General features: G+C 51.4%; 14 protein-coding genes across 14 annotated transcripts; 6 read left to right on the top strand and 8 right to left on the bottom strand.

The window, feature by feature from the left end:
- Nucleotides 1-67: 67 nt before the first annotated feature.
- Nucleotides 68-1,636, top strand: B9G98_03096 (DNA repair protein rhp7; the record flags this gene model as incomplete). The annotated part of the gene is made up of 1 exon (XM_024809653.1): nucleotides 68-1,636. One exon carries the CDS (start codon nucleotides 68-70, stop codon nucleotides 1,634-1,636), a length of 1,569 nt encoding a protein of 522 aa, XP_024665421.1.
- A 1-nt stretch (nucleotide 1,637) lies between these two features.
- Nucleotides 1,638-2,636, bottom strand: B9G98_03095 (Pre-mRNA-processing factor 39; the record flags this gene model as incomplete). The annotated part of the gene is made up of 1 exon (XM_024809652.1): nucleotides 1,638-2,636. One exon carries the CDS (start codon nucleotides 2,634-2,636, stop codon nucleotides 1,638-1,640), a length of 999 nt encoding a protein of 332 aa, XP_024665420.1.
- A 100-nt stretch (nucleotides 2,637-2,736) lies between these two features.
- B9G98_03094 (Vacuolar protein 8) lies at nucleotides 2,737-4,410 on the bottom strand (the record flags this gene model as incomplete). Its single annotated transcript, XM_024809651.1, has 1 exon — nucleotides 2,737-4,410. One exon carries the CDS (start codon nucleotides 4,408-4,410, stop codon nucleotides 2,737-2,739), a length of 1,674 nt encoding a protein of 557 aa, XP_024665419.1.
- A 168-nt stretch (nucleotides 4,411-4,578) lies between these two features.
- Nucleotides 4,579-5,847, bottom strand: B9G98_03093 (Enhancer of mRNA-decapping protein 3; the record flags this gene model as incomplete). Its single annotated transcript, XM_024809650.1, has 1 exon — nucleotides 4,579-5,847. One exon carries the CDS (start codon nucleotides 5,845-5,847, stop codon nucleotides 4,579-4,581), a length of 1,269 nt encoding a protein of 422 aa, XP_024665418.1.
- A 607-nt stretch (nucleotides 5,848-6,454) lies between these two features.
- Nucleotides 6,455-7,123, bottom strand: B9G98_03092 (G1/S-specific cyclin pas1; the record flags this gene model as incomplete). Its single annotated transcript, XM_024809649.1, has 1 exon — nucleotides 6,455-7,123. One exon carries the CDS (start codon nucleotides 7,121-7,123, stop codon nucleotides 6,455-6,457), a length of 669 nt encoding a protein of 222 aa, XP_024665417.1.
- A 1,700-nt stretch (nucleotides 7,124-8,823) lies between these two features.
- Nucleotides 8,824-9,246, bottom strand: B9G98_03091 (hypothetical protein; the record flags this gene model as incomplete). The annotated part of the gene is made up of 1 exon (XM_024809648.1): nucleotides 8,824-9,246. One exon carries the CDS (start codon nucleotides 9,244-9,246, stop codon nucleotides 8,824-8,826), a length of 423 nt encoding a protein of 140 aa, XP_024665416.1.
- Nucleotides 9,247-9,861: 615 nt separating this feature from the next.
- B9G98_03090 (6-phosphofructo-2-kinase 1) lies at nucleotides 9,862-11,871 on the top strand (the record flags this gene model as incomplete). Its single annotated transcript, XM_024809647.1, has 1 exon — nucleotides 9,862-11,871. One exon carries the CDS (start codon nucleotides 9,862-9,864, stop codon nucleotides 11,869-11,871), a length of 2,010 nt encoding a protein of 669 aa, XP_024665415.1.
- Nucleotides 11,872-11,969: 98 nt separating this feature from the next.
- B9G98_03089 (Chitin deacetylase 2) lies at nucleotides 11,970-12,812 on the top strand (the record flags this gene model as incomplete). Its single annotated transcript, XM_024809646.1, has 1 exon — nucleotides 11,970-12,812. One exon carries the CDS (start codon nucleotides 11,970-11,972, stop codon nucleotides 12,810-12,812), a length of 843 nt encoding a protein of 280 aa, XP_024665414.1.
- Nucleotides 12,813-12,875: 63 nt separating this feature from the next.
- Nucleotides 12,876-13,760, top strand: B9G98_03088 (Cytochrome oxidase assembly protein shy1; the record flags this gene model as incomplete). Its single annotated transcript, XM_024809645.1, has 1 exon — nucleotides 12,876-13,760. The coding sequence occupies one exon, from the start codon at nucleotides 12,876-12,878 to the stop codon at nucleotides 13,758-13,760; it is 885 nt and encodes a 294-aa protein (XP_024665413.1).
- Nucleotides 13,761-13,791: 31 nt separating this feature from the next.
- Nucleotides 13,792-15,684, bottom strand: B9G98_03087 (hypothetical protein; the record flags this gene model as incomplete). Its single annotated transcript, XM_024809644.1, has 1 exon — nucleotides 13,792-15,684. One exon carries the CDS (start codon nucleotides 15,682-15,684, stop codon nucleotides 13,792-13,794), a length of 1,893 nt encoding a protein of 630 aa, XP_024665412.1.
- A 200-nt stretch (nucleotides 15,685-15,884) lies between these two features.
- B9G98_03086 (Protein transport protein SEC24) lies at nucleotides 15,885-18,610 on the top strand (the record flags this gene model as incomplete). The annotated part of the gene is made up of 2 exons (XM_024809643.1): nucleotides 15,885-16,644; nucleotides 16,707-18,610. 2 exons carry the CDS (start codon nucleotides 15,885-15,887, stop codon nucleotides 18,608-18,610), a joined length of 2,664 nt encoding a protein of 887 aa, XP_024665411.1.
- A 50-nt stretch (nucleotides 18,611-18,660) lies between these two features.
- On the bottom strand, nucleotides 18,661-21,654 carry B9G98_03085 (BTB/POZ domain-containing protein 1; the record flags this gene model as incomplete). The annotated part of the gene is made up of 1 exon (XM_024809642.1): nucleotides 18,661-21,654. One exon carries the CDS (start codon nucleotides 21,652-21,654, stop codon nucleotides 18,661-18,663), a length of 2,994 nt encoding a protein of 997 aa, XP_024665410.1.
- Nucleotides 21,655-21,729: 75 nt separating this feature from the next.
- On the bottom strand, nucleotides 21,730-23,172 carry B9G98_03084 (hypothetical protein; the record flags this gene model as incomplete). Its single annotated transcript, XM_024809641.1, has 1 exon — nucleotides 21,730-23,172. The coding sequence occupies one exon, from the start codon at nucleotides 23,170-23,172 to the stop codon at nucleotides 21,730-21,732; it is 1,443 nt and encodes a 480-aa protein (XP_024665409.1).
- A 316-nt stretch (nucleotides 23,173-23,488) lies between these two features.
- B9G98_03083 (hypothetical protein) lies at nucleotides 23,489-24,463 on the top strand (the record flags this gene model as incomplete). The annotated part of the gene is made up of 1 exon (XM_024809640.1): nucleotides 23,489-24,463. The coding sequence occupies one exon, from the start codon at nucleotides 23,489-23,491 to the stop codon at nucleotides 24,461-24,463; it is 975 nt and encodes a 324-aa protein (XP_024665408.1).
- Nucleotides 24,464-24,743: the final 280 nt, after the last annotated feature.

Here is a 24,743-nt window from a genome sequence, read left to right as displayed (position 1 = left end):
CCCGTTCCTCCAGGAGTTTTCTTCAATTTACCTGCAGCCGCTCGCTGAGTAACTTTCGATATTCTGAATGAGCAGTGTTCGAGGCCCGAACTCGGCTTTGACAGAGTTCCTGCGGTCACAGGGGATCAATGCAGGAGAAATCAGAGACCGGTGGGAAAGGAGACAGCGCGGCGTGGACCCACGGACCGAGGATGGGTCTGAGAACCGCCCAGAGGCAGTTGCCACTTTGGATGGCGGGGCTGATCCCGAGGTCGAAGCGATTGCCCTAGCGGCCGCGCGAAAGTCTCGAGCAGACGCCGAGGATTATGAACAAGAAGGAACTACAAAATGCGTGTACTGCGGTAGCAGGTTCACCATCACAGTGTACTCGAAACAGGTCGATGACGGGTTCGCCTGTCTGTCGTGTGCGGCCAGGAGTAAGCCCGCAAAGCCGAAAAAGACAGCCACTGCGGCTGCTCGGAAGAAGCGCAAGAAGACGGCAGAGTCGCTGCTCGAACAGCAGAACCGGGCCGTGCCTTCGCTGCAAGATCTCTGTATTTCCTGCGTAGCCGACTACATCGACGACGTAGACGAATTGGGTGATTTATCGTCGCAGAACTTTATCAAAATCTCGGCTATTCTTAGCCGTAACAGAAAGCTGACAGCTCGTACTTGCCAGTTGTTTTTCCGCCCAGAAGCAACGACGCTGGAGTTGTGGGACTGCTCCGAGCTGCCCTGTGAGTCTTTCAACCTGATACCCGCCCTCTGTCCCAATCTGAAACGGCTAGTTCTTGGAATGTGTGGGCAGCTTAACAACGAGAATTTGAAGCGGATCTCCGAGCTACAGAGTCTTGAGGAAATTGTCCTCGATGGCGCCTTCCTTATCCGCAAAGAAGCCTGGATTGAGTTTTTTGAAACCATCGGCTCTCAGCTGAAGAAACTGACGATAAAGTCCGTGTATCGTGTTGATGTTGAGGTTCTGGCAATGCTCGTGGAGATGTGTTCAAGTTTAGAGAGTCTGACTCTGGTTCGCCTCAGCCAGCTTTGCGATACTACACCATTCTATTTATTAGGAAACCTGGCCCAGCTGAAACATCTGGAGCTCATAGAACTCGAGCCTGAAGCCCTGGATGACAATTGTATGCTTAATACCCTCAACATGGTTGGTTCTCAGCTTGAGTCGCTAACTGTCTCGACTGCGAATCTCACCGACAAGTTTATCGACGCTGTGGCTGCAACATGTGGTAGCCTCACCAGTCTCGAACTTATCAATCTGTCTGCAGTCACCGAAGAGGCGGTTACCAACATGTTTGAGAGCTGGTCAGAGCGGTCGACTCCGGGCCTGCAGACCCTCTCTTTGCAACGGTGTATTGCCCTAGGGGACAAAGTCATTGAAGCATTTCTCAAGCATTCGCGGACAACTCTAGTCGACCTCAATGTCAATTCGTTGCGATTGCTCAGTGGGAAATCCATCAATTCATTTGCATCGCTTCCGAATCTCACTAAACTGGACGTTGGTTTCGTCGGCTCAGTCGAACCTCAGCACATTTACAAACTCGCCACCAGCAGGTCCCTCAAACTCGTGCTCGCGTTTGGAAATATTCGACTAAGCGATATGCCGCTGCCTACCAATCTAACAGTTGTAGGAACTATGTAATTTATACCAAAGGCTCAGCCTTCACAAGTGCTCTAGCTTCGGCACAGCCGTTTTGGGCAATGTCTGCATTGAAAAATGCCACGAGATCACCGTTGTCGCGAAGAGACTGCAAACTTTGTCGCTTGACCGTCGACACAGAACCTGCTGCTTGATCCGCCAATTGACGCTGCACTTCCTGAACCGTCCGACTAGTGAACGGGGCGAGGATCTCTTGAGCTCCGGGGAAACCCAGACCTTGGCGATACCGGGCACGTTCAATGGCCCATTGTTCGAGCTCTGTGGGGTCCAGGTAAAGTTGGCCGCGCTCGAACGCGCTGTCTACCTTGTCTGGCATGGCGGCACTCAGCCAGCGAATGTACCGCATCCAGAACCCTTTGTACAAAGCACAAGGTACCAAGCAGCGCTCGTAGAGAGCAGCCGTCTGTGCGTGGTTGCCCAGGCTTTCTTGGTAGTCGAGATACTCGTCCCAAACTTTTTTTTCTGATTCCTCGAGATCAATAACGTGAAAGTAGTGTCGGGATAGTTGCGACTCAAACGCCCACTTGTCGTTTACCAGCTGCGAGGTTTGCTTCAGTATTTCGGCTATATCACCAAACTCCCCAGGATACTCATTTTGTGACTCGATGGCTAGCTGCGAGTACTTGGAGTACTCGTACAGCGGCAGAGTGATCAAATAACTTAAAACTTTTGCCCGCTCGACACCTTGCAGTTTGGCAAGGTAGCGGTCCCAGATGGGGTGAGACTGGAAAAACAGTCCGACAGAGTCTGCCGCAAGCTTACAGTCCTCTAAACTGGCCATCTCACGGTCCAAAAACGCTGTCCACAGCTCTATACTCGGACACTGATCTAAAGCACGTTTCCACAGGATCTCGCCCGGAAATTTCTCAAGGTACTTGATCCAGTACCCAAATAACAACGGGTACGTTGTCAACAAGGCCTCGAAATTCGCCTCACTCGGATCTGACTCCACTTCGGCCTGCAGGCTCTCGAGTTTGTCCATGATGACAAAAGACACTGGAGTCGACACTATGATAATTATATATTTAGACCAGACGATAATAGATAGAGTAAGGGCGGAGGAGTCGACGAGGAGAAACAATTCAGGACTCACGGAGCAGTTCTACTACTCTGCGGGCCAGCGCTGGCACGGCCATCTGCGAAGTATACGATTTATCGGCACCGTCACCCGCGACATCGACATCCTGCGTCGCCAGGGCCTCTACGCGGTGGGTTAGCTCGGGGGCAGCAGCAATGGCCTTGAGGAGTCTGGGGTCTTCTGACTCTAGTAGCTGCAGAATCATCCATACAGCGATGTGCTCGAACGTTGGTTCTTTGGAGGACAAAAAGTTTACCAAAAAGTGGTAAATGCCTCCATTTGGCTCGTCCCAAGCCTCGACAAACGGATCGTAGTCTGAAACCTTTGAAGACAAGTTGCCCAAAGCGGCAGCCGAGTTGCCCTGCACCTCGACATTGTCTACCATAGTAAGCGGCACGAGCACCTTGACGATGCCCAGGGAAAGCATGGTTCCCTTGAGCTCATCGCCAAGAGCAAGAACTGCAATACAAGCTGTAATTTCGCTTTGAACGCTCGCTGGCACCCGGCCTACGAGATCAATACATTTCTGTACAGCGCCGGTTTCAACAATGTTGAGCTTCGTTTTCTCGCTGGACGCCGCCAAATTACGCAGAGACGATACGGCATGACATAAAATTTCCTCGTTTTCGGTCTGGCTAAGTAGATCAACAAGCGGACCTAAGAAGCCTGCGTCAACAATGGCCGCTTCGTTGAGAGGATGGATGCTCACATTACGGATACATGCGACTGCGGCCAAAACAAGATGGGTATGAGAACATTGCAATAGATTAAGCAGCAAGGGCAAGCCATTAGCCCGTACAATCTCCACCTGATAATTTACATCGGAAGCAAGGTTGCGGAGAGCCAGCGCCGCCTGGCACTGGATTCGGGGGGAAGACGAGCCCATGAGATGAACAAGGTGGTGCACAAGGTGTGGCTCGGTCTGAGCGAGTCTCTGGCGGTTCTCCGCCTCAACTGCGATATTAGAAAGGGCAGTGGTGCAGTAGTACTGCACGTCTGGGTCCGTGCTCGAGAGCAAAGAGACCAATACGGGGATGGCGTCAGCATTCACGAGCTCGCGGCGGTTTTCGTTGGAGTGGGTCATGTTCAACAGAGCACCGGTGGCATTGCGCTGGACCCGCATGTCCTTGGACTTTGCTAGCTTTGTGAGTGGCAACAGGGCGCCGGAGCGGGCGATTTTCGCCTTGTTCTCCTCTAGAGTGGCCAAGTTCGTCATACAACCAACCGCATTGCACTGGACCTCGACATTGGGCGACATCATCTGCTTCATGAGCGGACCCAGGCCACCCATCTCAACGATCAGCTTTTTGTTTTCATTGTTAACCGCCAGGTTGCCCAGAGCGGCTCCAGCGGCGCGCTGGATCTCAGCATCGGGGGACTGCAGCAGGACCAGAATGGGCTCGAGCACTTTACCGCTCACACTTGCAATGTATTTCTCTGTTATTTCCGCAAACGCCAGCGCCGCAGACCGTTGGAGGTCCATATTATCACTGTTGACCAGAGTGGTCAGCGCGTCCAAGGCGCCCTCTGAGAGCAGGTCAGACTCCTCGCGATTGTCCAGATATTGAAGCAGGACTTCGACCGCTTGACGTTCATTCTCGCCTAGCACTGGCGCGTACACGCCGTTCTCTGACCGGTCACCGCAAGACCAGGGGAAGCAGCAGCACGACATGCCCATATATGACTAAGCAGAAAGGTGTGGTGAGCAGGTGGGTACGCTTCCCGTTTGGTGATAAGTGGGTTTTCAGCCTGCAGGGGTAATCGCAGTGGCTACGGGGGAGCGGCTAAAAAACTGCAGGCATGCACTTTGTCAAAAACCTAAGCAAAATACGAAACTTCTCCTAGATTACGGGGTGTCGACTGGCATTACTGTTTGTGCACCGAACCAGACGTTCTCGAACCGCCGCATGCCTGCTGCATTCAAGGCTGCGGGGGCAACCCCCAAGTCCACGACGAACTTTTTGGCAGAGGTGTAGGCTACTGCGTGCACAGGGAACCCGCAGCAGGCAATCCACCTGGCGTCCATTTGCACCTTATCGCCGCTGGGAACATCCACGGCGAGTATTGGTGCCCTCTGTCCGTTGGCCCAGTCCACCACCCACTGCGCCAATTCCAGATCAGCTCTATCGTACAGGTCAGCTAACGAGACCTCAAAACCTTGCAAGCCGTCTATAATTAATTCGGGGGGTGCAGGGTTATTTTTAACAGTCCTTTCGAGGTCTGATTTCGACGCAACCGTGCTGGCTCCCGACGCTGCGAAGGCTCTCAGCTGATTCTTCCACGAGTCAGGAGGGGTACCGACTATCAACAGAAGAACCTGGACTCGTCTGGCAGCCAAGAGTCTACCAGCAGCCAACGCTCTCAGCCCACTGCGATTCGGACCGGCGACCACGACCACGAAAGGCATAGAGTTATGGTTTGTTGGATGGAACCTCGAAACGCCCAATGCCTTGATCGCCACTTCACATACTCCCCTCGCCGCGAGCTCAACCAGTGCATCTGCGGAGCGTCCCTCTTCCAAGAACCGCTGCTCGAGCTGGACAAGCTGCAGCGGTGATGCCAAAGGAACAGGACCGAACGGGGAGAGCAGCCCGTCCACGCTCGCATTTTTGGCAGCCGTCTTTGGTTTATCCGGCTGTAGAACCATCTCATTATGAGCATAGTTGTTAGATGCACGGTTATGCGCAACCAGGCGTTGGTTTTGATCTACGGTGTCGTTCTGGCGGATCTCGTCAAACACCTTTTTTTTATCGAAAAGAGCCAAGTTTCCGGCAAAATCAAACTCTTTGGTCACGGTCTGGTCCAAGGGCGCATGAAGAGATTGACCTTTGCGCGCTGGCGGCTTCGCACGTCGAGGCTCACTGGGCGCCAGCGCCGCGGACGGCTTGGTAGCCTGCACAGCAGGCACAGCAGGCACAGTAGGTCCGGTTCTAGGCAGGACCTCTAGTTCGTTGATTTCACTAGCCGGCACGGTCAGAGAGTCAACAAAGGCCTGGTTGCATACCACGTTCACCAGATGCAAAACGCCATCTCCGACATCTGCTACTGTTCCATCAATTACCTGTGTGGACGTGACCACATGCACAAGTCTGCCCTTGAATCTCTCCGACGCCATATTCCAGCGAACAACAATTTTCCAACAATGCTATCGTTGGGAAGCGCTCACGTGGGATTCGGCCGTGTTACTAACCCAGCTGGGACGCTACGGTCACTCACTGCCTGCTGGGTCTGTCCAGTCAGACAGGCGTTGGTCCTGTCACAGACCTGGGGTGCAAGCAGCTGCCGATGTTTGGGTTTCGCGATTGTCGTGGGGAGCTATAGTGGGGGAAAAGGGTGGAAAAGCATGGGCCGCCAAAATACAAAGAAACGCAGCAGGCCGCAATAAACCTAATGGTTCCGATTGCTCTCAAATTGAGTGGCTGCGGTGCCCCCACACGCTCAAACCGATCTCACTGGGGGACATATGCAGGAAGTTGTGAGGGAGAATAAATAAGAGTTCAGATACGGAACTATGGAGGAGTAAGTGTTGAAGAATGCAAACGAAGAACAAGTAGAATACACGATTTGAGAAACCAGAAAATTCCGTGCCCTTTTTTTTTTTTTTTTCAAGTAGCCCCCCGATGACGCTTAGAATTGTGGCGGCGAGATGGAGCTCCGACCACTCAGAGTAAAAATATGCAGGCCGCGTGCTTCAATAATTTTTTCAGCCACTTGGGATGTGATTACTTAGCCACACAAGCCATGGGGGATGCAGCAATGCCGAGATGCATCTGGGGTGGCAAGCTGTGCAGATTCGAGCGTGAGGCCAGGGTACGGAACTGGCCATGAAGGCGGAGAAGCGCAGTCAAGTCGTACTGCCACAGGTTCCATTTATGTTTGGACATAACAAGGTCGTAGTCTAGCACACAGAGGAAAGTTTTTTCAGCACGAGTAAGTTCTGCAGCAGGGATCTGGGACATCGTGGCCCAAGACCGCGTTGTATAACTAACATCCTCGTGCAGCTTGTTGGCGATCATCAGCGCGGTGACGAGAAGAATGTACTCCGATCCGGTGTGATAGTTGTCGAGTTTGCCGTGCAAAGTACGGAAACGATAGATGTAGTGTAATGCCAGCGTAAGGGTATGTGGAGAGACCTTAGAGTGCGAGATCAGTCGAATGGTATATGACAGAAACGCAGGCTTAGGGGCAGACTCCCGCGCCAACTCATAAATAGCCTCAGACGGGCAGAGGGGCCGGCCATCCGGCCCCGCTATCAAGTTGCTGGGGTTGTAACAAAGGAGGCACGTGAGACTGGCAAAGTTGTAACACCTGTTGTAAAGGGATTTGTCAAAATTAGGCGCGACTACTGGCGATTTCGACACCTTGTCTATAGAACGTTTTGCAAAGGCCATTTTTTTTCTGGGACGAAGAGAAATGTAGGAATATAGTCAGGCGACGTTGAGGAAGATGTCCTGGGGGGCAGCCGGGCTAGCAGTGTGGCGAAGCAGTAAAGCTTGACTTGTTCGACTTTTCTGTGGCGTATCGACTTTTCTGCTCTTGGTCTATATAAGTGATTAACCTCTCTGCGTCGGGTTACGGGGCATTGTCTCGCAGCTGCAAATGCACCTGCGGGATGGTGACCCTTGCAGTTAACACCTGCTATACCCTGCTTCACAGCAGCATCAAAAGTGCAAGTTGTTGCTTGGAATTCGAAGCAGGGCCAAAACATTCTATGAGAATATAGCTCTAGAGCAGATAATTTCCTTGAGCAGCCGGCTTGAACGTTTTGCTGGACGATCTCCACCAGTATAATCACAAGTCCTACAAAAAACTCATCCAGGGCGATCTTTTGTCGGCATGCCAACAACGTGGTGACCTGCATTCTCCTGCGGTTGGCAAAACTGTCGCAAGTTGGCAGCGACTGGTTCTCGGCAAGGTGAAATACCAAGTGAACTCTTGCTATTTGTGGCGTCCAGCTTCGATTTGAAGAATTGTTTCTGCTGTGCGGTATCGAATCTAGCCAAGAGCACTGGCCATTGTTTGAGATCTCTGCCACACTGTTTCACGCCTTGCCGAGATAGGTGCAGCCAACGCCCCAAGACCTATGCATGAAGATAGGTCATGCATGAATGGGCCATTAGAAACAGCAAACCCTCCAAAAAAAAATACAGAATTTGGGTCGCGGTGAAGGTTGGCCAATAGAAGATTTTAAATTTTTTTAGTTTGGTTGATAGAGTTACTTGCTCCACTGTATCTAAATTTTGAGTTGCCGTAATACCCGCCTGAGTTTATCTGGCAACCGGGCTCCTCGGATCCCTCTGGACGGGGCCTAGGGTAGCAAATCTGGCTGAGGGGTGCTGAGGCCAAAAATTGAAAGTATGCAGGCTGACGATCCTAACCGTCGCAGAGCATGACCTTAGGCTGAGTGCAAAAGCTTCGAGCAAACAGGTCCTAGTGAAGAAAACATTCAGTTTATTTATGGGGCATACGTAGAATGTAACTCATTCGGCCATCGCTCCTTTTTCCGCCCAAGTATGTTCAAGATTCTCCACTGGGGGCCGTGTTTTCGCCCGGCCGGTAGCTCACATCACTCTGCAGCTTCATCAGACAAAGCAGATAGCTGGGTGCACTGAAGATGCGCATTACTAAATTACCTTGAATATGCAGAGAGGGGTTTTTTGTGCAAGGGCTTTGATCAACTACAGCACGCCAATAAACAAAAAATAACAGCCGCTCGACCCCTGCGTGAAGAACGTGAAGTACTTAGCACCATGTTTCGATTGTGGGCATCCGCTCTATATCGCACTGGCTGTCTCTGATCTTGTGCAGATCAGGTTGGTCAACCCCGGCGAGCGTCACGTGATCGGATTTAAAGGCTGCCAGGCCCTCTGGTGGTGATTCGGTTTATCGAGTAGTATGACGTGTGTAAGCAAATAATAACTGGCTGCCAGTATGGCAGCGGATTGATGCAGTAGCCCTACCTGAGGGATTTTGCAGCATGTGTCCTGGAAAACAAGCAACCAGGCGTTCCTTGGCCAATAAACAAGCAGATGCAACCAAGCCACAGAGAGAGTCAGCGCAACCCAATCGGTTGGCAATAAATATATGTACTTTAAACACATTCCGTCGAGCTGCTAGTTAGGCCCGACAGACTTGGTTCGAATGTTTCAAACGACCACCGCTCCAGAAGAGCTTGTCGTTTGGGCACAGGAACACGAGGTACGCTAATTTCTCGCCTTAATGGCCGAGGCTCGTCGAACCTGCTCAGAATGGCCAGGGACTCCGGGAACGTCGCAGACGTCGGCAGCTTGATCTTGTCGTGGAACCACTGGGGGAACCCAGCGCCCACGGGGCGTCTTTTTATGTTTATGTGCCTTTTCCCGGAACCAGCCCGCACTGTGGGTCCGTCGATTTTGGGCTGCTGTCTCAAGGGCTGTGAGGAAAACCCCACAGGCTTCCGAGGCACCAGCATGATTTTGGATGCGGGGTGCGGCAGTAGAGAGTGGCTGCTCAAGTTCTCCTGAAACATAGCCATTTTTTCAAGTATAAATAAATCCCGTTCTCACAATTAGACACCGCCCAGCGTGGTCAGGTGGATCAAAGACTGCAGTGTAAACACCAGGAGGTACTAAGCGAACTTATTAATAGTTACAATGCAGTTTTCCCAACGGTTGAAGGTACAGGCCCAGGCCCAAGCTGGGCCGGCCAGATAAAGCGCAAAAGCCAAAACGGTGCGGCCGGCCAGCTAGTGCTCTGGTTTACTAAAACTAAATAAATATTTCGTCTCCACTCTGGTCCAATTATTTCGCCTTAGTGACCTCGTGCAGCCCGACATCAACCCGCATGGGACCCTCTCTACCTACCTGATTCACTGGTGGCAACCCAACCAACCCAAAAAGTAGCAAGATACGAGCCCTGTACGACTCAACCTAAACAAAAAAGAGGGAATAAAAACCAGTACATGCCTGCTCATGGCATGCCAACGATTGCGGCTCCACTTCACTTATCGGACCGCCTGATCTAAAATTTATAGAGAAAAACCGCCCTAAAAAACTGCATTAGTTCCCTTATCTCAGCTATAAGTTCTGCACAGTCGTCCCGCTAGTTACCTAATCCGAGATCAACCCTGATAACACAAAGTCTTTCTCGTATGGACGAGAAGAAAAGAAGAAGACGACAGTCGAAACTCGAGGAGTTCAACACCCTTTCAACAACCTCTTCGGCTCAGGCCCGTGGTATGGCCGGCGGATCCCCTGGTGGGAGCGCCCCGCCGGATCCCCAGAGCGCCGAGTCCCCCATGCTCTCGCCAACCTCGAGGGCGGCCTCAACGGTGTCCATCAACAACATGGGTGGACCCAGCAGCCGTTCGCGCGCAACTACCCTTGACGTTCCTGGCTTAACCCGATCGAAAGTCTCGCCGAATGGTGAAATCTCCTCCTTGGACATCGGATCAAAGCTTGTTATTGTAATGGTGGGTCTGCCGGCTCGCGGCAAGTCCTACGTTACCAAGAAACTATGCCGGTTCCTGAACTGGCAACAGCACAACTGCAGGATTTTCAACGTCGGCAACACTCGCCGCAAGGCCGATCAGCATGCCGGCCCCTCAGATCGGCCTCTTCCGGACCTGCCTGCATGCCAGCAGAACTTGGCCTCTACGCCCTCGCACGAGAACGATACTACACACAATGCCGACTTTTTCTCTCCAGACAATCCCAAGAGTTTCCAAATGCGCGAACAATGGGCCTACGAAACTTTGAACGAGCTGCTAGATTACGTCCTCGAAGGTGAGGGTTCGGTGGGGATTCTGGATGCCACAAACACGACCGTCGCACGTAGACAAGCGGTTATGAACAGAATACGTGAACGCTCAGACAACCAACTCAAAGTTTTGTTCCTGGAGAGCATCTGCAACCGATCAGAGATCATTGAGAACAACGTCAACCTGAAGCTTTCTGGCCCCGACTACCGCAACATGGATAAGCAAAAGGCTCTCAAAGACTTTTTGAATCGTCTTCACAACTACGAAAAAGTATATGAAACGATTGGCCCCGAGGAAGAAAGCGATCCGGATTTCCAGTATGTCAAGATGATCAACGTCGGTCAGAAGCTCGAGTGCGGCAACATCAAGGGCTTTTTGGCCGGCCAGACGGTGTTCTTTTTGCTCAATTTCAATCTGGATATGCGTCAGATCTGGATCACCCGCCACGGTGAATCCACCGACAACGAAAAGGGTCGTATCGGTGGTGACGCTTCGCTCACCGAACGAGGTGACCGGTATAGCAAGGCCCTGGCCAAGTTCATGGAGTACAAGAAGAAGGAGTTCCGGAGACAGCAACTTGCGGAATATGCCAAACTTGTGCGTCTGATCGAACAAAGCGGAAGCGAGCCGCCAACCCCCATGAGCGAGCCCGAGCCAGTCAATTTCTGTGTGTGGACATCCATGCTCAAGCGAGCAGTAGAAACAGCGAGCTACTTTGATGAGAACGATTTCGATTTGAAGGAAATGCGCATGCTCAATGAGATCGATGCTGGCATTTGCGACGGTATGACTTATTCAGAAATCCGCGATAACCTCCCCCACGAATACAAAGCTCGTATGGCCAACAAGATTGGATACCGGTACCCGGGTGTCGGCGGTGAGTCTTATCTGGATGTTATCAATCGACTGCGGGCAGTCATTGTGGAAATTGAGCGTATGTCGGACAACTGTTTGGTCATTTGCCATCGAGTGGTCGCTCGCATTCTTTTAGCATATTTCATGAACTTGGGCCGTGATGCCATCGGCGACCTCGAAGTACCTTTGCATACACTTTACGTGCTCGAGCCGAAACCATACGGTGTGGAGTGGGAGCTTTATAAATACAACGAGCGCTCCAACTGGTTCTACCATGTCCCCAAAGAGGCCGGGACTATTAAGAACCAACTCACAGATAAAAAACGTCGATACACCGTGGTTGCTACTGCAGACATGGTTCTTGGAGATACTCTCGAGCGCAACAAGTGCGTCATCTATAATGACTCCGTGATAGAAGAGGACGACGAGGAACAGCCGAGCGAGCACAACCAAGAAGAACCCAAGAACGAGAGATCCAGCAGTGGCTCCGATCAAGACGGCGATGATCTAGAAAAGATCAGAGCCCGTTTGCAAGAGACCTTGTAACTCCATAGATTTTAAATTTCTTCTCATTTCCTATTTGGGACCCAGGATCATGCGCATAATGTAGCCGCCAGTTTGTCCTTGTGATTTACCTTCACACTATGCAAATCATGCTGATACTATTGTTGAGTGTGTGTCGGTTAGCGCTCGCACGTCAACGGTTCCCGTTATGGCTTGAATACCTAACTGGCCTGGACGACTGGCCCGGTGACTCTCCCCCGTATGTACCGATGCCGCAGTTGGAGCTGGATACCGTACCGGAAGGACCAATATATGGCATGGATGATTGTCTCAGTGTTCCTATCGAGGCTTGCTCGTTTTATTGTGATAACTGCGCTGCAAGCTCTGATGTAACCACCTGCCCGCGGCTATCACAAACCTTCGACGACGGGCCAACAATGGCCACAGATTATCTGTTGGATAATTTGAAGCAGCCAACTACATTTTTCACACTTGGGCGCCAAGTTGTAAAATACCCCGGGATATTCAAACGCGCTCGCGATGACGGTCACCTGCTTGGAACTCACACCTGGAGCCACGTTTACCTTCCCTCTCTAACCAACGAGGAGATTGCAGCACAATTGCAATGGTCCATGTTTGCTATGAATGTTACGGGTGGCGTTGTACCCCGGTTTTTCCGCCCTCCGTACGGAGGCATTGACAATAGAGTTCGGGAGATTGCCAGCCGGTTTGGACTCATCACAGTGCTTTGGGACAGTGATCCTCAGGATTGGCGTCTGAACAATGGCTCTACTAGTAAAAAGCGGGTCTTTAACATGGCAGTCCCTCCCAAAGGAACCAAACGGCCCCAAGGGCTGATTCTCGAGCACGACACGACAATGGACACCGTGCGAATCGGCCTCGACATCTCCCGACAATTAAAGCGGCAATTCACCGTCGCAGACTGTATAGATACGGGACGTTGGTATTTATCTGAACCGTAAACTATCTATATTCTTTACTTTAAACACTCGCGGCCGCAGGGCTGCGCGTTGTCAGCAACAAGCATGTTTCGTTTCCGTGCGAATTTGGCGAGCCGGTTTGGCTCCACAATTGGCCGCCGACCGTTCACGCCTATTCGCAGTCTCCAAATGAAATCCAAGACGTACAAGGATGAGGGCTCCAGATCGCGGTCCTCGTTCATGACACTGCTTGTGCTCATGCCTATTATTTCGTTTGGACTAGGGTGCTGGCAGGTCAAACGACTGCAGTGGAAGCACAACCTCATTGCCAATGCGGAATCGCAACTTGCTCTGCCGCCCCTTCCCCTTCCCAACAATCTCAACGTTGACGTGGTCAGTGAGTTTGATTATCGCCGAGTTACTGCAACAGGCGAATTTGATCACGCGCATGAGATGCTGGTTGGCCCGCGTCTTTACGAAGGAAGAAACGGCTTCCTGGTTGTTACACCGCTTGTGCGTAAGGACGGCTCAAAGTTGTTAGTGTGCAGAGGCTGGATCGAGCAGTCTTTCGAGCAGCAATCTAGCCGCCCAGAGAGTTTGGTCAAGGGGCCGGTAACTGTACAGTGTTTGATCCGGAAAACCCCAAAGAAAAACATGTTTACCCCTGAATCCAAGCCGGAAATCGGCCGCTACTACTTTATGGATATTCCTGAGATGGCTGCGAGAACAGGCTCTCAGCCCGTCTACCTCCAAGAACTCGAGGATAGAGAATCTGAACTGCTACCAGAAATGGCTGCAATGAAGGGAATTCCACTCGGTGCTACCGCTAAAGTTGAATTCCGCAATACTCACTTCCAATATATAATGACATGGTTCGGTCTCTCCATCATTACCACCGCCATGCTCTTCATGGTTTTACGCCAGCGCCGCGCCGCGTCTGTGTCCGATGCAATGCGGGCAAAGGTCGCTCATGCAAAGAAATGGCAGTAAAAGAAATGTACATAGTTGAAATACCTTCGACCTAGGGTTGATATAAAACACCGATTCCTTGACACCAGCTCTCAAAGTATCCAAACACGCCGGTCAGACGATAACCACGGGGCGGAATCAAATCTATCACACCTCCACCGGGTCCACCTGTGATAGCAGTGCGGCCTCCCGACAGCACTACACCGCCTGCGTCGACCCAGTAGCCTGCTCTTACGCTCAGACCCACGAGACTATCACCGTTGGCTTTGTAGACGTGAGGAGAGCCTCCCTTTTTGCCGAACAAAACAGATTGGCCATCACTATAAGTGAATTCCATGCCATCAAGAGCGTCACCTGAAAACACAGTCACCTGAGAAAGGGGCTTGGATGGAAGCTTCACCTCAACAAGATTCCCGGCTTCTCGCCCCGCAACGCCACTACGCACATCTTTGCCGGCTTTCGCACTCTGGGTAAAAGTTTGCAGATTGCTAATGTTGGACTGTTCCATGTGCCGTCCGTGCACATGGATCTCGAAGGGCTTTTGGCGGTGTTGGGGCTCGATTGCCTGGGCAAGATCTTCGTTAGTGAGCATAATTTCAGTTGGACAGTCCATAAACTCAATGTGTCCTCTGGAAGTGCCGTCGCAATGAATATCTACCATATAGATGCCAGTTGGGCAAGCGGCAGAAAACCCGTTGGTTGTGGGGAACAGCGCGGGCTTGGAACAACGCTCTTGTTTTGGCTCACCAGGCAGAGCGAATGCGAGATGGAATCTGAAACGCATAATGTCGAGCCGGTGCCAGTAGTCCTCATCTTTAGACGAGACGATTTCCAATCGCTTACGGTTCTCACGCACATTAAAGCCCTCAATTGCCATGAAAGATCGGTTCCAGTTGAGATACCCTCGAAGCATGACACCACTGGGTTCGTGAGGACAACCCAGTAGATGGCCGATTTCATGCATGAACGCACCCTGGCCAATATTGCAGGCTTCCCAGGCTGAGCCGCTCTGGTTGGCGTCGTTTGCAATGACCCGGGTATCTGTGCGGGTCTCATCTAAAAAGGCTCGCGGGATATCCTCGATGCATGTTGGCCACGCGTTGAGTGTATGACCACCGAAGATCGCCAATTGAATATTGTTGACGTTGCCTCCTAGCGCTGCATGGCCAAGCACAAGTTGACGGCTCGGATCCCAGTGAGTATCGAGGTAGATACAAGCTGCCTGGGAGAAATTGGCAGAAAAGGGACCCCCGTACTTTTTGAGCGCATCTCCTGCCCAGCTGAACAGATCATTGGCTCGCGTCGCCTTGGAGTTCTGCTGAGCCACATCGGGATGGCGAATGTCGGCGAGAGTCTTGTCCATACGCACAATGTGGATATGCGTGGTCATACGCTTATCATTTCGGTCCCGGTTGGACACCGTATCCGGCTCATTCTCCTCGTAGGGCCGAAAAGTACGCAGCCCCATATCGTTTCGATTCATCTGCTCCATCGTGAAGGCAGACATCATGTAAGAGGCCAATCTGAGCTTTCGAACCGCGGTGTCAATGCTATTACCCTCTGTTTTGATCTTGTATTCAGGCGCATCAAAGGTCAGCGGTGAATCTTTGGCCACAAGCAAACAAAAGTGCACGGGCGGGTTTCGTTCGATCGGTTGATAGCGCAAACGCAACGTATCCGTAGATCTGTGACCATTGGGGCCCTCGGCTTCAAACTTCAAGATGTTCTCGCCCTTTTCAAGATGAACGAGCGCTTTAAAGTAGCCATGCATACTGGGAAACCGCTGAGCCGGAAAGTCCGGAAAATATACCACCACAGATCCGGGACCCTCTGGAGAATTGCGCACCTGACCATGCACAATGACCATTCGCGCACTGATCATTGCGTTGTCCCATACGTTGACGAAGTTGATGCCATCGGGCAGTGATCCTGATGAGCGTTTCATGACAAACGGCAAATCTCGCTCGCTCTGGACATTTAACGCTACCCAAAACTCTAAATGTGGCACCGCCCCACTAATCTCACTCTAGCTTTCTAATCCCCCTTCCTATTTCTCTTTTATATGTCTAAACCAACATTCAGCATCCTCCCACGTCTCGCCCTCGCGATTTATTAACCACCGAGCGAGTTTGTCATCGTGGCATCATGGACTCGCACGCACCTCATAGTAGACGGCGTCAATATCCTACGCAACAGTACGATTTTAATGCGGCACAGGCGGCTGGTGGAGCACCTGGGGGAGCTCCTGGTCAGCAGCCCGGATATGGTGGCTACCCGGACGTGAATGGCGCGACCGCTGCCATGGGGAATTTGCAGATGGCCGGTGCTGGCTATACGGGCGCCCCTGCCGCGCCGCTTCCTGGTCAGCCGCCTGTTCCGGCGCCCGATGCCTACGGGTACCAATATAGTACCGGCGCGATGCCGCCGTCGCCTGCGATTGGTAGTATGGGCGCGCACGCTGGCGGTGCGTACCCCGGGGCCAACACGGTTCCTGCCAATGTGCGTGGTAACAATATGACTGCTGGTATGCAGCTGCCATTGAACGAACTCTATACTGTTGATTTGATGAAGTCGCTGCCGCCTCCCATCTCCGAGCTGGACCTCGACCCTCCTCCGTTGGTCTTGCCGCAAAACCTGGGCATTTCTGGCAACAAAGATGAGGCCAACGCTTCACCTGAGTACATGCGGTGCACCTTGAACGCTGTTCCCAATACCAAGGGTCTGTTGAACAAGAGTAAACTTCCTTTCGCCCTTGTGATCCGGCCCTCTGCTGCTCTGCTCGACGTTAATGAGAACATTCCTGTTGTTGAAGACGCGGTCGTCACTCGTTGTCGCCGTTGCCGTACATATATCAACCCGTTTGTTGACTTATACGAAGACGGAACCCGCTGGCGATGCAACATTTGTCAACTTTTGAACGACGTTCCCTCCCGCTTCGATTGGGATCCCAACCAAACGTCCGCAAAGATAGGTATGCGCGCAATGAGCTCAATTACGGAATCGTAGACTTTGTGGCTCCCCCCGAGTACCTTGGCCGGGCTCCTCAGCCGCCTATTTACGTGTTTGTCATTGACGTCAGCGTCAATGCCGTTGCAAACGGTCTGCTGGCCACTGCCGCTCGGGTCATTAAAGATGCGCTAGACCGTATCCCCAATTCTGATGACCGTACACGCGTGTCCTTTATCGCTGTCGATGGCTCGCTCAATTTCTTCCACGTTCCTTTGCCCTCCCAAAACGAAGGTGAAGACGAAGAGGAGGTCGAGCCCAACCTTATTGTAGTAAGTGATCTGGATGATCCTTTCCTGCCTCGTCCTGACGGGTTGCTTGTCAATCTCAAAGAGAGTCGCGCTGGTATTGATCGCCTTCTCGATCAGCTTGGATCAATCTACGCCAACACCGTGCAGTCAAGCTGCGCAATTGGCTCGGCTCTTCAAGTTGCTCACAAGTTGCTCGCTAATGTGGGCGGTAAAATTATTGTTATTTCAGCTTCTATGCCTACTGTGGGAATCGCCAAGCTCGACGTTCGCGACGACCGCAAGCTACTAGGCACTGCGAAGGAGACTTCTCTTTTCCAACCCGGACATTCCTTCTACAAGTCGTTTGCAGTTGACTGCAACAGGTCGCAGGTCTCCGTCGATATGTTCTTGTTTGGCGCCCAGTATCAGGATGTCGCTTCGCTGTCATCTTTGCCCAAGTATACCGGTGGTCAGACCTTCCTATATGCTGGCTGGATGAGCAACCGCATGTCTGACGTTCAAAAGTTCGCTAATGAGTTCACCAATCACTTGAGTATGGAGATTGAAACAGAGGCTGTTCTTCGTGTTCGCTCAACTACAGGTATTCGCTCTGTCGGCTACTACGGTAACGCGTTCATCCGATCCTCCGACCTCATGTCTTATCCCACATTCCCTCGTGATCAGTCGTACGTTATCGAAATGTCTATTGACGACCCTATTACCAAACCTTATGTGCTGTTCCAGGCTGCTCTTTTGCACACCACTTGCTATGGTGAGCGTCGTATTCGTGTGCTGAACCTCGCTGTGCCTACTGCTTCCACACTCACTGCAGTATATGCCTCTGCAGATCAGCTCGCCATCACAGCTTATCTTACGCAAAAAGCTGTTGAAAAGGCCTTGAGTCGCGGCGTCGTCGATGCTGGTGAGATGCTCAATGCGAAGATGCTTGAAATATTCAAGGTCTTCAAGAGCGATGTTCTCAACACAAACGCCGGCACATCGGGTGCACTACAAATCGGTGCCAACATGCGTATGTTGCCTCTTCTCCTGAGCGCGTTGCGTAAACATACTGGACTCAAAAAGTCTGCACACATCATGCCTGACTTGCGCATGGCTGCGCTCAGTCTTTTGTCGACTTTGCCTGTCAAGTACCTCATCAAGTACTTGTACCCAGACTTCTTTGCTTTGCACGACCTGGGCGAGGAGTATGGTCTTGTTGATGAGAATGGACTGCTGATTGTCCCTCCTAAATTGAACCTCACTGGTGAGCGTATCGAATCGCATGGTCTGTACTTCCTCAGCGATGGCCAGGTAATCTTCTTGTGGATTGGTCGCGATGCTGTGCCGCAGCTGCTTCTGGATGCGTTTGGAGTAGACAGCCTGGATTCTGTCGACTCTGGCCGTGTTGAAGTCCCTGAACTCGACACCGATCTCAACATCCGTATTCGCAACATCATTGCTGCCGCGCGGAGCCCTATCGACAAGGTCTACTGGCCCACCGTTCATATCATCAAGGAAAACACTGACCCCTCTTTGCGTATGTGGGCCACCTCCATGCTCGTCGAAGACCGTACAGACGTCGATCCGGCTTACTTCCAGCAACTCAACGCTTATCGCGAAAAGCTGTCCACCTAAAAATAACCATCAAATAGTTTAATCTATCAAAAATAAATAAAATAAAGTTCTCAACTGCCCCAAGACGCCTGTGGTCGCCTGGTTCGTTGAAGAAGTTCGAGAATAGGACGCGCTGGCGTGCGGTCGATTTGACGCCAGGGCGACTCGGTGTGCGCAGGTTCGGGGTCGGGCGCCAAGTCTTCGATTCGTTGGTTGCGCTGCTGGCGTTTCCGTTCTTTCTGGGACAACTTGGGACGAGGTCCCTCGGTGGATTGGGTCCGTGGCTTTGGTGCTTTGTTTCTCGACCCCAGGCTCGGCAGACTGCCTAACGATGGAAGTGACGAAGATCCCGCCGACACTGCTGCCCCAACAGAACTCTGGGATGTAGCAGCGTTTGTGGGTGGACGGACCAGTGGTGAAGCTATCCGAGGTGGGGTAGCTACCGGTGTGGCCATGGGTACCTGGATAGGGGTTCTTGTCGGCGTTCGGTTCGGTGTGCGCTGCGGAGTGCGAGCCTGTGTCCAGCCCTCGGTTGCGTCAGTCGTTGCAGCGACCGGTTGAGCAGGCGATCGAGGTCGCCGAGACCGAGCTTGTGTTTGAGTCCACACTGGCTCTGGTTCAGATATCTTGGCAGGCTTTTTCTCCTGGGCCTTTGCCACTTTCGACGCTTTGGCTTCTTCCTCAGTAGCCCTACGTTCTTGACTTTGCAAGGCCCCAATAGCAGCATCGATTTCGGCCGCGCTGTTGCTCTTCTTGGAACCACTTGAGCTTTCGATGGCGTCCAAACAGGATGCCAAACTTTCCAGATCGTTTAGGTAGAAATCCAGGTTGTTCAAAATAAACCGGTAAATTATGTCTCGCAACTTGATCGGTGGTCGCTCCTGGAGCATGGCTGGTGCGTAATCGAGAGAAATGAATTCGCACAAAGCGGCCCAGCAACCTTCAGCAAGATCCCGGAAGCCCAGCTCGTCGGCTGCTGCTGCGACATCGTAAAGATATGCCACTGCTTCGAGTTGGGTTGGCATCGAATGAAGCGAGTCGGCAATCGAAAAGCTGTAAGCAAAACGTTTTACGGCCTCGAAAACTTTTGGCGAGATATGCTTCAATTCCACTTTCGCCTCATGAGACCAATATGGACTCAATCGAGCAGCAAAGTATTCGCTACGGGCAGCAAACACTACTCCGTGAATTCGTATATCGACACCACCTTCCAACTCGCAAACAACATCACCCTTGTTAGACTCAGCCGCTGCTAGCAGACCCTTTTTCAGTGTCTGGGAAACAAGTTTAGCCACATCACGATACTGCTGCCCCTCAGCTGAAACCGGCTGGTTGAGGTCGTGATTGTTCATAGAACTTGAACAATAAAGTTGGTCAACAAACGCCCGAAGGACTTTATCACTGACACCTTCAACAGACCAACCATTTCCCTTTTGCACAAACCGAATTGACTGCGACGGAGCCACATGATCTGCGCCAAGCAGGCGAGGACATCTCGCATATAGCACGACAGAATGAACAGGCACCTTTGTTTGCGAGGCACTCTCCAAAAAGGTATCGGCTATGCAGATCTCATTACGAGGGTTCCAATTCTTGTGGTTTGGGCTCGGAGAACGTGCAAATGAAGCAGCGCTGGGAAATAGTTCGACACCCACTTGTTGAACGGCAGCGAATGATCTGAAAAGTGGATCACATCGCACAGCCACGATCTCGCCACCATACACCTGTTTGTTTTCTATAAGTTGACCATTCTCCCACGTATAGATCTGTCCAGATGCCGTGCTAAATATAACATGTCCCTGCTCACCAATATCGAAAGAACGAACACGATCAAGCGGCCGATTGATGCTCCAAAGCTTTGTTGCCTCGTTGTTCTGAAACCTGAGCAGCTTTTTCTCTGTGCGAATGACTGCGTATTTCCCAGCACACCTGATGTCGAGGGCTCGGTATTTCAACGACAAAGAGGCGGCGGTATTCTTTTCGAGCTGGATGATTTCACCATTTGCAAGAAGCACATAAACTGCGAGATCACAGCAAACGACTTTTTCAATTCGCGATTTCCACAGCTTGACAGAATTAGCCACAAGCAATGGTTCTTCCACCGGCCCCCCAGCTCCTTTGCCCAGCATTTGCCCAAAGTCCTGTCCCCACATGTATATTTTGGTTGCCGTGTACACAACACTATAAGACTGTGCACATCCACATCCAACAAGTGTCTCACTGAACGTCCTTGTGTTGTCGCTAGCTAAGGCGTCGAAAGCATTGAAAGTTCCTCTTGCTTCGTACTCCATAAAGTCCGGTAATTTGCGGGGCAACACCTGCAATTTCTCGCCCTCCAAATCGTATCCTAGTTGTCCTGCATTATTTGCGCCCCAAGTCCAACAGCATGTGGACGAAATAGCGATTCCATGATTGGCGCTTGAAGAAACGCCGAGCAGGCGGTCGGTCGGAGCTACCTCCAGAACAAGTTGCGTCCATTGAAAGGCCTTTTTAGAGTCTGAGAGTCCAATACTGTACTTGGAAGACCCGCAAACATAAACTTCCTTCGCAAAAGAATCGGACGGCTGCATTATCGCCACGGAATGGCCCTTTGTGAGATCGACATCGATTATGGATAAAGGTAGATTAACAGCACCAAATAGATCAGATTTCTCTGCGTGTTTGAAGGGCATATCAACCGTTTGCGGCGGTAAAAAGTCATTGTGGCTGCTTTCCTGGCCTAGAACGCCTCGAGAATTGTCGCCCCATGTGATCATGGAGGACCGTAAAGATAGGGTCGGGTCTGGCTCTGTGGGCCTCAAACTCTCGACCAATGTAGCATTACTGGCATCACGTATGCCCACAGAGTCTGGGTTTGTCTTAAGAAGAAGTCGCAAGTTGGTTAGGTTGCTCGATTCAGCCGCGATCTTGGCCGGGGTTCGTCCTAGAGCGTCTTTCGCCACCAGACCAACCAGCAGTTGTTTCCGCGAGTAACCAGCAAGTAGTTTGGATAGCGGCCTACTGCTGGGGTGTGCCGCCGCTAGATGAAACACGTTCTGGCCCTCAGAATCTCGGGCAAAGCTCATTGTGGATCTGACGTCAGACACGTGCTGCAGGTTGACTACTTTTATTTGGAAGAAGAGAATATATATAAAATAGAATTACCGGACAGGCTTAAGAAGGAATGAGATCGCGAGCAGGCCCAAAAACAGCAGCGATACCAGTTCAAACGGCAGGCTTGGGCGGCGCTCATATGCCCAGTGGTAGATTTGTAAAAACAAGGACGGGGTGACCACCAGGAACATATTGGTCAATAGCTGGTAGGCTCCCATGAACGTACCAAACTGTCCTTGGGGAACGTGCTTCAAGAACCCGCCCTTGAGGGCCGGCCCACCAATGCTTGACGATGCGTCGAGAATTGCCGAAGCGACGAAATGCGGGGCGGTGGTGGATCTTCCCATCAAAAAGTATCCAGCAAACGTCAGTATCATATTGAGTCGTAAGAGTATTACGTCTGCACGGTCGATCTGTGCTTGGTGGACAGTGACAAGCTTCCGGATCTGCGTATACAGGAATGGGAATGCAACCACAAACATGAGGGTACGCGTTGAAGACATGGAGGTAATTAGATAGCCCATCTCAACCGCAGACCACTGGAAAAGTCGCTTGGGGTACAAAAGCACAATGGGCAAGAATGACATGGCGAACTCGGTGCCCAGAAGGGAGCAGACAAGGAAGATTCGAGCATTTCGCCGAGCCAGGGGATCTTTTACATTGTGGAACAGCAATGGCTTGAGGGTATTCAACGTTCCGGTCTGCTGTTTTTGGACAGCCTTATTTGAGGTCTGGAGTTTCTCGTGCAGAGACTCTTTCATGAAAGCGGCGACCAGAATTACCACCAACACCGACAAGCAAAGCGAAACAAAGTAAAGGTTCTGCAAGCCGACATTGCGCAGTACAATGGAGCCCAGCGTAGGCGAGAATGCCAGAGCAGCAAAGAAAGACCCCTCCAGCATGGCGACCAGTTTTGTTCGATTCACACTGTCCTCGACCAAGTCAGATACGTACGACACAGAGGCGGCGGACATGTAGCTCACAGAGCCACCTAGTTCAGCGATAATGGAGGGCAGCAAGAGCCACATGTAATAAACCGGCTCCGCTTTGCCAAACACCATGAAATACTCCAGGCTCTTGGCAACCACAGATACCGAGAAGCAGAGAATAAGCACCGGCTTGCGGCCAATTCTATCGGACCAGCGCGACATAATTGTGCCCACAAATACCCTGACTGTCCCGCATAGGATCGAGCTGTAACTCATGTACGAAGCGACCTTCTCTCCCACCACCTCGCTGGTCAAGCAATGAGCAGTTTCGACACCTTCTGAGAAGCAAACAAGATAGTATATCACATCTAGAGTCGCTGTGGCAGTCATGACGATAGATATAATGTATAAAATCATCAATGGAATATACCCGAAGACTCTGCGGGGGTGTTTGTGCTTCGAAAGGCCGGGAGTCAAAGGCTCCAATTCGGGATCTGGGCTGAACAGAATTCGATCCCGCTGGGATTCCAGCATCTCCTCATCAAGCTGAAGACTGGACATTTTCAGCTAATTGATGTGGATAGGAGAAATGTTTCTCTATTTACACGGCTCCAAAACTGACAAATCGAGGCCTTACTCTATCTTGCAGCGGGCTCATGTTGGGTGATGGGTGGTGCATAAAACTGGGGAGCAATGCAACCCTTGGCATTTGGGGCCAGCCCGTAAACCGATAGGCAGGCATTACTGGCCTACGTTGAGTTCTTCACGGTCTCAATACGACAGTTCTGTGCACTTTGCTTCTTTGGTAACTTTTCGACAGGCTGCTACGCCACTAGAGTGCTTATTTAGCCATGCCGTAGAATCAGCTGCGTACATAATGTACAGATCACTGGTTCAAGTGTCCAGACTCAAGAAGCTACCAGAGCCGAAAATCCCAGAACCTTTTCAGGCTGCTCCAGAGTCGAGCACGCTGCAGCAGCTTGTTGATGCTCAGTACTGGGTTGATGCGGTGAACAAGTCGGTGGACCTGCTCGCTGATTTCAACAAAAAAGAAACGATAGAGCCCGGCGACATTCCAGAAATCCTACGTATCTGGTACCTGAGATTTTACTCAATGTTGAAGTTGCGTCTGGGTGTCTATGTGAATGATGAGGCCCTTTCTTGTTTGGAGTTCATTGACGCACCAGAGGCCGAAGGCCTTGACGAGGCCACTGTCTGGGATTTGCGACTAATGCTTATTCCCGTCAAGGCCAAAGGTATCAACCAAACGGCAATTCAGCAAATGTTCGTAATGGCTGCAAGCGCTCGCTCCAACATTGGCGGGAAGGACTCATCGCTCTGGGAGCAGCGGCTCCGTAAGTTAGGACTTCATGTTGCCGCAGCACTGATTGGAATGCGGGATCCGTCTACCGCTATTGCACACCTTGAATCGCTCCATGAGGGTGAGAAGCAAGTGGACCCGACTTACGCGGATTCATTGGCGAGGACTCTTGCCTTACTGCATCTCCAAATGGGCAACATTTCTCAAGCCAAAAAATGGACTCGTGACTCCTTTGCAGGTGAGATTGAGGACCTTGAAACCATAGCTTCGCTCGGTGAGTTTCCTCGTGAATCTTCTACTGTCAATGGCGCGATTGCAAGGGCTTTGGCTGCATTTCAGAAGGGTGATATCGAGACAGCTACTGGGTTGCTAGAGAAGAGTCTGACGGACCTCTCTTTGAATGGTCTCTACAATTTGTTTTTATTGTATGATTTAAATCCCAGCAATGCACCTGAAGCCAAATCTAAAGCTGCAAAGGCACTTGTGGGTAGTGGCAGGGCATCACTAGGATCCTACGAACTTTTTGCATAGGAAAAAGCATATATAGCATATAATTATAAACTGACAGGAAACCGTCATTAGATTTGCACGGCAAAAACGATACTTACTGTAACTGGCTGTCGATTCTGAGGAGAAAAAAAAAGCCCTACGTGGGGGTCGAACCCACAACCTTGTGATGACTATTATCCTCTTACGAGGGCTTAAGAGTCACACGCTCTACCGATTGAGCTAGCAAGGCGATCTGTGAAATTTTGTGTTCAATCAGATCTATATGCCTATGGCCACTCTTGGACCTCAATACAGTTTTTTC

This window comes from Wickerhamiella sorbophila, assembly GCF_002251995.1.
Source record: "Wickerhamiella sorbophila strain DS02 chromosome Unknown contig3, whole genome shotgun sequence".
NCBI classification, from domain to species: domain Eukaryota; kingdom Fungi; phylum Ascomycota; class Dipodascomycetes; order Dipodascales; family Trichomonascaceae; genus Wickerhamiella; species Wickerhamiella sorbophila.
This window is presented reverse-complemented; position numbering and strand designations above follow the sequence as displayed.